We start from the raw sequence: 12,249 nt of genomic DNA, 5'->3' as shown, positions 1-12,249 counted from the left end.
ATAACGGTAAGTTGTACATCAAGGTGCCTTTACAATGAAAATGATTTGTAGAAGAAAAGTACTTAGTATAAGTAAAAATAGTCTCTTTTTCCTAGAGTAAGCAGATTTTTTTCTTCATTACCACCACCTCTGCTGCTAAAATATATAGTGTCAGCTTAATTCATAGTTTGTTACTTCTTTATAGAAAATGATAAAATGGAAATTTGTCACAGATTCAGAAAATGTTCAGTATTCTTTATGTAGTGCTATGGTCTACCATAATTTGTACTGTAATTTCAAGAAACTGTATTTGAAATTCCTCACCCCTAGCCCATTGTCTCTAAGTACCGAAGTAAATTATCTGCTAAATAAAACAATTACAGTTAGAACGGCAAAATGTTCACATGAACATCACATCAGATATATTTTGCTTGTCTCTTACTCACTTTGGGATATAAGTTCATTGAGTGGAATAACGCAGAATTAAAAAATACTACTTAAATTGCCTTTTGGGGGGCAGCCCGGGTGGTTCAGCGGTTTAGCGCCGCCTTCAGCCTGGGGCGTGATCCTGAGAACCCGGGATCGAGTCCCACGCCAGTCACGTTCCCTGCATGGAGCCTGCTTCTCCCTCTGCCTGTATCTCTGCCTCTCTTTCTCCTCTCTGTGTTTCTCATGAATAAATAAAAATAAAGTATTTTTTAAAAATTGCCTTTTGGGATTGGTGTTGTTTTGGTTTATGGTTTTTGACCAAGTAGATATAGTTTGATTATATTTTGTCAAATGAGCTCAGGATAATAAGTAATATATTGTTCCAATGCATTATTTGCATTACCCATCAACATCCAAGTTCATAAATATAAGTCTACATAATTAAATGTGAATTGGTAAAAATGCATCTGCCCAAAGACTCTCAATTTATACCAGTCCTCAAAAGTAGGTTTAAAGGGAAAGCTGCTCAGACAAAAATGCAAAACCTCTTGTAACATTTTAGTAGTACAGTATCACTGTCATATCTACCAAATGTAATGAAATAGTGAAATAAAATTTAGCTTTATAACTTACATGTATACTAAGAAAAAGTAATAGAATAAATTCATACTTACAAATATATTTCAAATAATATCACTTTAATCAGGCCTAAAGCCACTAAGGGAAACTTAATTGAGGGGAACCTGCGTGGCTCAGTGGGTTCAGCATCTGCTTTTAGCTCATGATCCTAGGATCCTGGGATCGAGTCCCACATCAGGCTCCCCCTAGGGAGCCTGCTTCTCCCTCTGCCTGTGTCTCTGCCTCTGTGTCTCTCATGAATGAATGAATGAATGAATGAATGAATAAATAAATAAATAAATAAATATATTTTAAAAAGAAAAACTTAATTGAATTTATAAGCTATTAAAAAGTTCACCTAATAGAAAATAAATTCTTAAGGTAAATTTTGGATGTTGATATGGAAAGCAAATAGAGGAGCATTGCTGGGAGAGTACAGACTGCATTCAGCACAAAGATACATAACAGTAGGCTAATTAGTCCTTAAAGCCCAGAAGGTTGAATTGTTTTTTCAGGAGAAGCTCCTGGAAACAAAGGTTTCTCTCTAACTTACTGTGTGAAAATGGGTGAAGCCTCCCTTCACTAATGAACACATCAGTGATCTCTGACATCACTACTATTAATGGCTGCAGCACGAGGCAGGGATGCAAGACCAGAAATGGCAACATCTTCAGGAAGTGACTCCTGTCTCTAGAGTCCTTCTGTACTTATGACACAATAAGCTTTTCGTACAGTTATTCACACTAATTGATGAAAAGCAGTGAAAGAAATAACAAGTCAAAATATCAAATCTCCTCCTTTACCAGAGGCAAGATATGGGCTGACGATATATATGAAATGGGAGCATTATCTATAAAAGAGCCCTTATATAAGCTTGATCCAGAAAAATAATATCAGAATCCTTGAAATGACAAAGAGTCCGGTGATAAATTCTTTCAAGGTAAATTATGCACATAATAAAAACCAATAGCAAAAGTACTCTACTCTTCCAATCCACTTAAATGATAGTATCATAACTATGGATTGACTCTGAGAGCACAATGCTAGGTTAGTGTCAATTTTTTATTAAATAAATATAAAGTAAAATTTTAGCTAACAAATATATAATCATTATTAGTGATCTCAAAAAATCACACTTAACCTCCTAATCAGATACTTACTTGTTTGTGTGTGTGTGTGTGTGTGTGTGTATGTGCTGTGCACATGAAACTCAGTAAGACTGAGACCATAGCCTCACTACACAAAGCTCAGTGTAATTTTACTTTTTAAGGAACTATTTTTTTCCTAGTTTGGGTGATGACATACCATGATATAAACAAAAACATAAGAATTTCTTTACTAAACTCTCTAGCTCCCACCCAATTATTTCTAAAAAACAAAACAAAATCAAGTCTTATGAGAATAAAATCAAAGGCTATGTTCCTTCGGGAGGCTCTAGGGGAGAATACACTCCATGCCTTTTCCAGCTTTCAGACACTGAACGCCTCCATCGGCTCCTGGGACATCACTGTGATCTCTGCTTCCATCATCACATTTCCCTTTCTGCTACCCAGTTATTTCTAACAGTATTGGGCGTATTTGATAGTTGACTCTTCTTTAGTCCCTGAAGATTTCTAACATCATCCTCCCCTGAGAAAGAAGGGAAATACAGAGCTTCTGCCCTACTTACACCGGAGGTAGAAGAAAACTACCTGCCAGACACAGCAATAGCTCTCTGGGGCTGGTGGCTGAGAGAAGCACCTAGCTAGTTCTGCAGGAGTCGCAGTGGGAGCACAGCCCGGCCACTAGAGGGAAGTGGAAAGGGACTTGCCTTGGAAGTCATCCGGAAAAGGGATACTAGATCTCAGCACAGTGTCAAAATCCTGACATGCCCTGGAGTAGCAGGCTTACACTACATTCAGCGGTATGGGGCTGACCAAAAAGCAGAGTGAGTAAATTTCCTTGGCCATGCTAATGTTTATGCAAGTATCAAGTATCAAAAACAACAACAACAAAGAAAAACCCTTTATTTCCAGTATTCCCACAACCCTCCATGGAAATTTATTCTTAAGTGTCACTTTCTCTGTGGCTAAATTATAACTGAACCTAAGTTAGGTGTTATAGGAATCATGGCAAAACCCTGCCCTTAAAGTGTCTTCTGCAGGAAGGAGCCTGAGGTGAACAGATCGTAACCATAACATTTCTATTATGTTAGAGATTATTCCCATATTGCTTTTCCTTTAGGGAAAAAAGTACTGCCAGAATTTTGTCTTTCTTGTTTCTGCTTTTGTCATTACGTTATCCTAACATGTAACAGGTTTTGAGAAATCTTCTGCTGGTATTAAGTAAGATCGTATAAAATATTAATGATATAATAATATTTAAATATCTTCACATATGCAAATAAATAGGCAAATGATTACTTCTTTAGTTTTTTTGTTTTAGAAAACTGGTATATATTGTAATTATGAGTTTTAAAATCTACCTTTTTCAGATACCTTCCAGCTAAAACCTAAACCTAGTAATAGTTTAATTTATGTCTGTCATTTCCTTTTTCCAGTTATGCGTGAGAAAACCAAATATTGCAAACTACTCCACAGTTGAGTTAGCTTGGAGTATTACCTCACTTTTTCATCATTTCTTATTTCTTTGAAATGTATGATAAAAATAAACCATCATCTGATGTCAGGTAATTTCTTATTTAGTGACATTTTTTGTTGTTTTTAAAAGACATATTTTGTCTCAGATGACTCACTTGAGAAACTGTGGAGAATCTCTAATTTTATGAATTTCATTAATTCAAAAGATACCAGTACATTATTCCAATTCCTGAAAGGCAGGAATGTTTTTATCCAGTAGGTGTGAAAGTTTAATTATTTAATATGTGTCACCATTTTGAAAAGTGTAATCTCTTTTCACATGTTCAAGAATTAAAAGTATCAGAAGTAATCAAGAATGCTCACTTAATTGAAGTAAAATTAAATAAAGTGTAGCATTTTATTTGCATGTGAATGGTGAACTACATATATTTCTGGAAACACCATGCTTGCTTTTGTTATTAAAGGGTGTTTCCGTGTAAACTTTTTTCATGATGAAAAGGTAATAGGTTGTAACATATTTCCACCAAGGACTGAGGTAGAGATAATATTCTACATTTGATTTTAACCTTTAAAATTCTAAAGGACATGACAATCTAAGACACCTTAAAACAAGGTCATTTATAGGTTTGCTTCATCTTCCTGATGAAGGAAACATGGTTGATTATTTAGTAGATCCTCAAATGTAAACATCAGGTTGATGATTTAGTAGATCCTCTCAATGTAAACATCATTGCAGGTCCAGCTCTTAATTTGCCATAGACTATAAATGTCATGAGATTTTACAAGTCTTCCTTTGGACTTTGTAATATTTTTTTTTCAAATAAGAACCTTAAAATGATGCACTTCCTAGATTCCATTCGTTCTACGTATAAATAATAGGGGCTACTGATTTCTGAGACAATATTATAAACTCCAAAGAGGGTGAAGACAGTAACTCCAAAGCTTTGTGTGGCAGGAGTTTGCGTTTCCCACAGCTGAAGTCATTCAGCACTGTGGACAGCTCCTGCCAAGGCAACGAGTTGATGGCAAGGTCCCTTACCCGTAAGTAACTCAAAGCAACGCTGCTTTTTATTGCCCTGTCCGTGTGCTGTTTCATAGACGCCTATTGAAACTGCACAGTTTGCACACAGACTCCTTCCACCGGTTCCTCTTCGAAAGAGTTCAGTGAAATAATAAATAAATAATAAATGCCACCCTGAGTTTTCTCCTTGCACACGGGAAGCCCAGCCTTACTCGGGAGCTGCAGGGCGTGCGCACGCTAATAAGAGGATCTCCTTCGCGACCTTCATTTGATAATCTCTAAACGTGCTTATGACCGAATGAATACTTGGGCGACAAATAAGATGGGGAAACGTCTTAATTCTAATGCTCCGAAGAAGCAGTCTCCCTGACAGCTGACAGCTCTCTGCCCTTGTTCCCCAGCCGGGGAGACGGGGAAAGAGATTCCTGAAACAGACCTGTAGTCAAGGTCAAGAAAAGGGTGTCCCTGGGCTTCGGGGAGGGGCTCTGGAAACTACCCTCGCCCCACCCCCTCGCCCCACCCCCACCCCCACCCCCGCCTGGGTTTCGGGAACTCCAAGCTTCCTGCCCCGCCGCTGCCCAACCTGGCCGCGCCTGCTCCGCTCAGATCTCAAGTCGGGGACTATCCAAGCGCACCCTGCCCTTCCGCAGGCTGCCAGCCACTATTCTGAAGAAATGCACTGAGGATGCCCAGTGCCTATAAGCAGATGAAAAAGAAAAAAAAAAAAAAAATTAACATTCCCCAGGGGCGAGAAGCGGCTGGAGCGGCTAGGACTTGTGAGTCCCCGTCTCCGCGCGCCCCATCCTCTCTCCGCAAGCCCAGGAGCGCCTTTTCCTCCCGCTTCCCCGGGGAGCGGCGCCAGGAGGGGTGTCACCCCAAAGACGAGTTCCTGGCCGCTTCCTTACACTCCCCATCTCCGAAGTAAAAGTTTTCCCGGCACGACGACTTCGCCTCCTCCCATCTGGAGGTCACCGTGGACTTCTTCCCCGGTGTGTCCCCAAAGTTCCCGAGGCGCAGGAGGCGAGCCTCCCTGGGATTCCCGGGCAACAGGAGCTCCTCATCACCGCCCCCCCAGCCACCACCCTCCTCCTCCTCCTCCTCCTCCTCCTCCTCCTCCTCGGCGGAAACTAGTTGAAGAGGGGAGCCAGGATGAGCCCGAGCGCCAGCCGCCCGGCAGCGCCACCCCCGGCCCGCCCGGCGAGCCCTCCTCCCTCCGAGGCCCCGGGGCGCGCCCTCCCAGGCGCGGGGAAGCGCTGCTGGAGGGCGCGCCCCGGGAGGGAGGATGCGAGGGAGGGAGGGAGGATGGGAGGGAGGGGCGCCCCCCGCCCCCGCCCCGCCCCCCCCCCCCCCCGGGGAGCGCTCACCTGAAATCGCTGTAAGGGTGGATAATCCAGAAGCCTGCAGTTTTAACCCTTTCCTGCTCCTTCTCCACCGCCTTCTGGCTCCCGAACATGCGGAGGGAAAATTTGTTGACCCCGGGCTGCAGCATGGAGGTGAACTGCCTCTGCATGAAGCCGTACTGCCGCCGGGGGCCCTCGGCGTCCTCGAAGCCCCCGGCCGGCTCCTCGCCCGCGCCGCCGCCGTCCACCTTGAAGCACACCGAGTTGCCGAGCTCCTTCGCGCCCGCGCCGCCGCCGCCCGGCGGGGTGCCCAGGCGCTTCTCGGCCGCGGCCGGCCCCGCGCCCGTCGCGGGCGCCTTGCCGGGGAAGGCGCTGCTGCCATCGTCCCGGCTGTTGGACGCGGAGTTGGGCTTGCCGCCTGCTTCCATGCCCGGGCGACGCGGCCGGCGACGGCGCGGGCTCCAGACTCGCCGGCCGCCCGGCGCGGGGGGCACGGGGCCCGGGGGGCGCGGGCGCGGGCGCGGGCGCGGGCGGGGGCGCGGGCGGGGGCGCTGGCGGGGGCCCGGGCCGGCTGCCGGCGAGCCCCGCTGCCCGTCGCGGCGGCGGCGGCGGCGGCGGCGGCTCCTGCTTCCCGCCCGCGCCGCGGCTCCCTGCGCGCCTCGCTCCCGCCGCCGCCGCTGCCGCTGCCGCTGCCCTCAGTGGCTGCGCTCCGGGCTCCGCCGCGGCTGGGCTGGGCTGGGCTGGGGCTGGGCTGGGGCTGGGCTGGGGCTGGGCTGGGGCTGCCCGAGCGAGGCGAGGCGAGGCGAGGCGAGGCGAGGCGAGGCGAGGCTCCGCGCAGCCCTCGCGCGCCAGCGCCGCCCCTCGGCCGCCCTCTGCCGGCCGGAGACGGAGTCTCCCCGCCCGCACCCCGCGCGCTCTCCCTCCACTCGTGCTCCACTTCTGCCCAGCGTGACATTGAGCTCAGGAGCCCTCCCAGACATTTATGTGCGCGTGTTGCGAGAGCCCCGGTGCGTGTCTTGCGCGTAAGAGGAGAGAGAGGGACAGCGATGCAAAGAAACGGAGAGAGACGGAGCTAGCCGGGGTGTGTGTGTGTGTGTGTGTGCGTGTGTGCGTGTGTGCGCGTGTGTGTGTGTGTGCGCGGCCCAAGGAAATAAACATCCTGAAACTCACACTGTCTGAACGCCTGTTTGAATGATGTGACAGATAGGAAAAGGGACAGAGGCTGGCTCTGCACGCTGAAAATTGACGTGCAAAGCTAGATGTACGAAAAAGAAGTAACATTTGATCATGCACAACAAATTTCATGAGTGAAAGGGGAGTTGTGTGTGTGTGTGTGTGTGTGTGTGTGTTCTGGAAGGAGGGAGACAGCGAAAGGGACTGGATCTGGGTAATCGGGAGTAATCAGCCGCTTGGGGCTTCTCAGAGGAAGATGTGACACCAAGGGACAGGCAACTGACCTCCTTACACTCATCCTTGTTCATTCTTCTCCAGCTCCTTAAGCAGCGGATGGGATTGCTTTTCTTCCCAAGGCCACTCACGTCAACACACATGCGAACAAGTCTTCCAGCTGCCAACGCTGAGAAAAAAATGTGTTAGGGAAAACTCGCCAGAGCTGACCTATCTTTTTAGATAAGTTATGTAATCAATAAAACACACCAAGAGGCATGCATGTTGGTCAGTGTTCACCTACACCTCACCAGGAAGCCAAGACGTCTTGGAATGTAGGCGGAATGTAATCACCATTGCAGAAGGGGGAAAGTATTCTCAAGAGAGATTTACAATGTGCTACTGATGCTGAGGAAAGCATTCTGAGATTCCTTCTATCCCCTTGGTGTCTCTCAAACACACTAGATTAGTTAAAGGAAGCAAGATGTGCTGCCAAACTCGCCAATCACTCAGCAGGGCAGCCCTAGAGTCTGAAGAGCTTCAAGACTCCCAAATGTCCCAAAACATCTGTTCCAGACACAAGCATTGCCTTCCTGCCCACAGCCTCTTGAAAGGAAATCCTGCTCTGCCAAGAGTCTCGGATCTAAGGGGTTCCTGTCAGCTACAGCCACATTTTGGGAGGAGAGGAGTGAGCACCCGAGGGAGGGAATCTGTGGCTCACTGGCAACCAATGGCCTAGGATGAAAAAATGGGTTGGGTCAATCGAGGGGCTTTGCTGAAAAACTGAGCAGCAATGAGGCCAATTAACAAGGCGAGAAGCAAGGATAAAGACAAAAAGAAGACAACCGGATGCCCTCAGGAGGAGGGTTTAACAGCCTGAGAAAGGAAGCAGAGGACAGGAAAAAAAAAAAAAAAAGTTAGAAAAAAGCAAAAACAAGAAGCCATTAGGCCTGTGTTCTAATTCTGTAAGACTCCCCTTTCCATTCTACTTACCATAGCCTATGCTAAATCTCCTTTTTCAGTGAGCTCCATCCTGACTCAGACACCATCTGTTTTCAAACTAATCAAAAACCAGAGCCCTAAGAAATAAGTATAGGTGGCCAAATTTCAATGGTAAGAAATAGGGAAAATATGAACAATATAGTGCTCTGATCTAGCAAAGTAGGGACTCTGGAAATCCAAGGGGTTATATGAGGATACCAGGTGCCAAGGACAGAAGGAAGCCAAAGGGATGGATAAAAACAAACACTGCCTAAAGCACAGCTCTTCCTAAGAAAGGCCCGATTACTCAGGCAGCTTTTCTTTATTAGACTAAAGATGTTCCCTACTTTTCTCCTATTCTGCATGCTCCTCCAATCACTCTATTTTCAGTCATGGGTATGACAATGTATATTTTAACATAAATTTTAAATTTTATAATAATTTAAAAATATACCATCTAAAATGTTATGCTGACTGAGTTTAAGGCAGTTTCTCTTTTCTTCTAGCCAATCCCTTTATTTGTTCTATTTCAACTTAATCTTAATCATGACCAGGCAGTTATTTTAGTCGGAATTTTTCTCAGTTTCAATGTCCGTACCTAGTTAATAGGACAGAATTACTTAAAAAGCATGTTTTCAAAATATAATGAAGAAATGCCTACGTAGGGTCACGAGTCACTGTTTGCTCCAGGAACAGCTTTTGGGCCATTTGTCATTTATTTAAACTCTCAAAAAAGAAATACATTATTTTTTAAATGTTGAGAATGTGCATGTTATATCCATTTATTGACAAAATATGTCAACAAGAGAAAAAGTTGTTTCTTCACTTGACTTCCAGACCATTTATTTAAAGTTGTTTAGAATGTAGAGTTAAATAATAAAAAAAAAAAACTTACTTAGAAAAAAAGAAGAAAGAGCTTGCAAGAAGATTAGAACAGAACAAGAGCCAGAAAAGAATGAAAGCAGTGAGAGACACAGACAGACATAATCGGCAAATATATTTTAAAATATGACCCGATCATGAAACTAGACTTCTGTGGCTAGAATGGACGAATTTTTTCCACTGTTTAATTTTCTCTTTTATTTCTGAATTCATTGCATTAGTTAGAAAAGTTTTTGACCAAGTTAGAAATCAGGGACTGATTATTTTCTCTGAGCAGGATTGGGGAGGTAAGAATGACAGATGCAGCTAAGTTAGGTTCTGCAATTCTTTATCTTGACACTCCCCAGCCACAGAACTAAATTTTACTTTCCTATTGTCACTTACTTTTCTCCATCATGCCATCCCCCTTTAACCCACTCCAGGCACAGGCCTAAATTTTGAGAGTAACCTCTTATAGCAAGTTTCCATGTCTGTTTATTGATAAACTGTCTCAGACTGAAATCCACTGGGTTAAATTAGAATTTTTTTTTCAATCATCTTAGAAATAGGACTACCAGCATGTTTGAATCTGTGTCATTAGCTGTCCATGATGTCAAAGTGCCTTGTATCTCAGAGGAATCTAATGACTGAGGATTCATCAGAGTATATCACTTATGAATCTATTTCATGAGAGTGTCCCATCAGTTGTAATGCGTGCTGTTCAGTACATACATGGATCTTTTAAAGTACATACATGCATCTTTTAAAATGTTCTCTGTTTCCGTTAATACTCTGCTTAAGATCAAACTGCAGACAGCAGCAGAAGATTAATATGAAACTAAAATAAAATCTCTATGCAGCAGACGCAGGCACATGTGAAATGAGACAAAAAAGATAGATGGGAGACTTGAAATTTGACAGCTTATTGGAAAATTCTCAGTGAAACTTAAAAGATTTCAAAGATAAAACATTTTAGTTCCCTTAGTAGGGTAGAGGAATATGTTAAACACATTCTTCACATGCAGGAAAATGGAGTCAGAGCTGTCTCTGTTGAAGAAGGCAATGGTAAGGAACAGTGAAAGGAATGCTTCACCACAAGCAACCTCCCAGGCTCTCTGTGTCTTACATACAGGCAGACTCACCTATCTATCTGGAAAGCAACTGCCAGGATTATGCTTAATGTGAAACACTGGAGCTATTAGTGTCACAAGACACTCACACCCAGCATGTCTGCCATGCGTGGTATTTTCAACTGATAATATCGTCTCCCTGCAAGCCCAGAAGAATCAACTACTTAACTGTCATAATTAATACTAGAATTTTCAAAGTTGATACAAAGTAAACATGGAAAAGTTAGATAGAAAGTGAAGGGACAGAGAAAGTTATCCCATACAATAGTAACCAACAGAGAGCAGGGGAATGTGAGGAAAAGTTATGAGACATAACTTAAAAAGTTATGTGACAAAGAGGGATATTATATATTAATAAAAGTTTCAATATACCAAGAGCATATGATAGTTATAAACATTCACACATCCGATGTCAAACCATCGACAGATATGGAGCAGAAACTGATAGAATTGAAAAAAAAGAAATGGATAGTTCTATAATAATAGTTGAACACTTCAGCACCCTACTCTCAATAATGGACAGAACAACCAGACAGAAGATAAATAAAGTACAGAGGATGCAAACAACATAGTAAACCAACTAGATAAAATAGACATATATAGAATACAATAATAGCATAAACATTCTTCTCCAGTGCACATGGGACATTTTCCAGAATAAACAGTAGAGTAGACCACAAATTAGCCTCAATAGACTTTAAAAAGTAGATATCGTACAAAGTGTTGTCTCTGACCACAATGGGAAGAAGACTTCAGTAACAGAAATACAACTGGAAAACTCACCAATTTGTAGAAATTAAGCAACATATTCTTAACTGATGGATCAAAGAAGAAATCATAAAGGAAGTATAGAAAGTACTTAAGATGAATGAAAACAAAAACATAACATACCAAAACTTATGGTACACAGTGAAAGCAATGCTGAGGGGGAATTTATAGCCATAAATGCTTACATTAAAAAAAAAAAAAAACAAGAAAGATCATAAATCAATGACCTAACTTTACAACATAAAGAACTAGAAAAAGAAGAACAAACTAAATCCCAAGCTATCAGGAGGAAGGGGATAATAAAGATCAGAGCAAAGATATATGAAATAGAGAACAACAGCAAAATAAACCCCAATAAAAACAAATAACAAAATCAAAATTAGAGGGGTGCCTCAGTGGCTCGGTCAGTTGAGGGTCAGACTCTTCATTTAGGCTCAGGTCATGATCTCAGGGTGGTGAGATCAAGCCCGGTGATGAGCTTTGCACTCTGCACAAAATCTACTTGAGATTCTCTCTCTCCTTTTGCCCTTCCCCCTGCTTGCACGTTCTCTCTCTCTCTCTTTCTGTAAAAAATAAAAATAAAATAAAATCTCATTCTAAAAAGTTAGTTCTTTGAAAAGATCCACAAGATGTCAAACCTTTAGCTGGATGGACTAAGGGGGATAAAAGAGTTAAGCTACTAAAGTCAGAAATTAAAATGGGAACATTATTACTGATTCTACAGACAGGAAAAGGATTATAAGAGAGTACTATGAGCTACTGTATGCCTAAAGGAAGTGGGCACATACATTTCTAGAGACACAAAACAGAAAACCTAAATAATAAAGAAACAGAAAATCTAAATAGACCTAGAACTAGTAAGAGGAAGAAATGCCCTGGACCTGATGGCTTCACTGGTAAATTTCATCAAACATTTAAAGAACAATAAATACCAGTGTTTCTTTTACTTTTCCAAAAAACTGAAGAATACAGAATACTTCCTAACTCATTCTATGAGATTAGCATGATCTGATACCAAAGCTGGATAAATATGCCAAAAGTAAAGAAAACTCAGTCCAAGACTTCTCATCAACATTGATGCAAAAATCCCTCAACAAGGTAATAGTAGAACAAATTCTGTGGCATTTTAAAAGAATAATACACGACCAAGTGGGATT

General features: G+C 43.0%; 1 protein-coding gene across 1 annotated transcript in view; it reads right to left on the bottom strand.

Annotated features, from left to right (window-relative positions):
- Window positions 1–6,441, bottom strand: part of HCN1 (hyperpolarization activated cyclic nucleotide gated potassium channel 1) — a 386,229-nt gene extending 379,788 nt beyond the window's left edge. Inside the window, exon 1 of the mRNA XM_077896021.1 lies at window positions 5,991–6,441. Within this exon, the coding sequence (XP_077752147.1) occupies window positions 5,991–6,394 (404 nt within the window). The 5' untranslated portion in view covers window positions 6,395–6,441. The remainder of the gene's footprint in view (window positions 1–5,990) is intronic.
- Between the last annotated feature and the right edge of the window lie 5,808 nt (window positions 6,442–12,249).

The sequence above is a fragment of the Canis aureus genome, chromosome 4, assembly GCF_053574225.1.
Source record: "Canis aureus isolate CA01 chromosome 4, VMU_Caureus_v.1.0, whole genome shotgun sequence".
Lineage (NCBI taxonomy): Eukaryota > Metazoa > Chordata > Mammalia > Carnivora > Canidae > Canis > Canis aureus.
The sequence above is the reverse complement of the archived record's forward strand: the minus strand, read 5'-3'. Positions and strand labels throughout refer to the sequence as shown.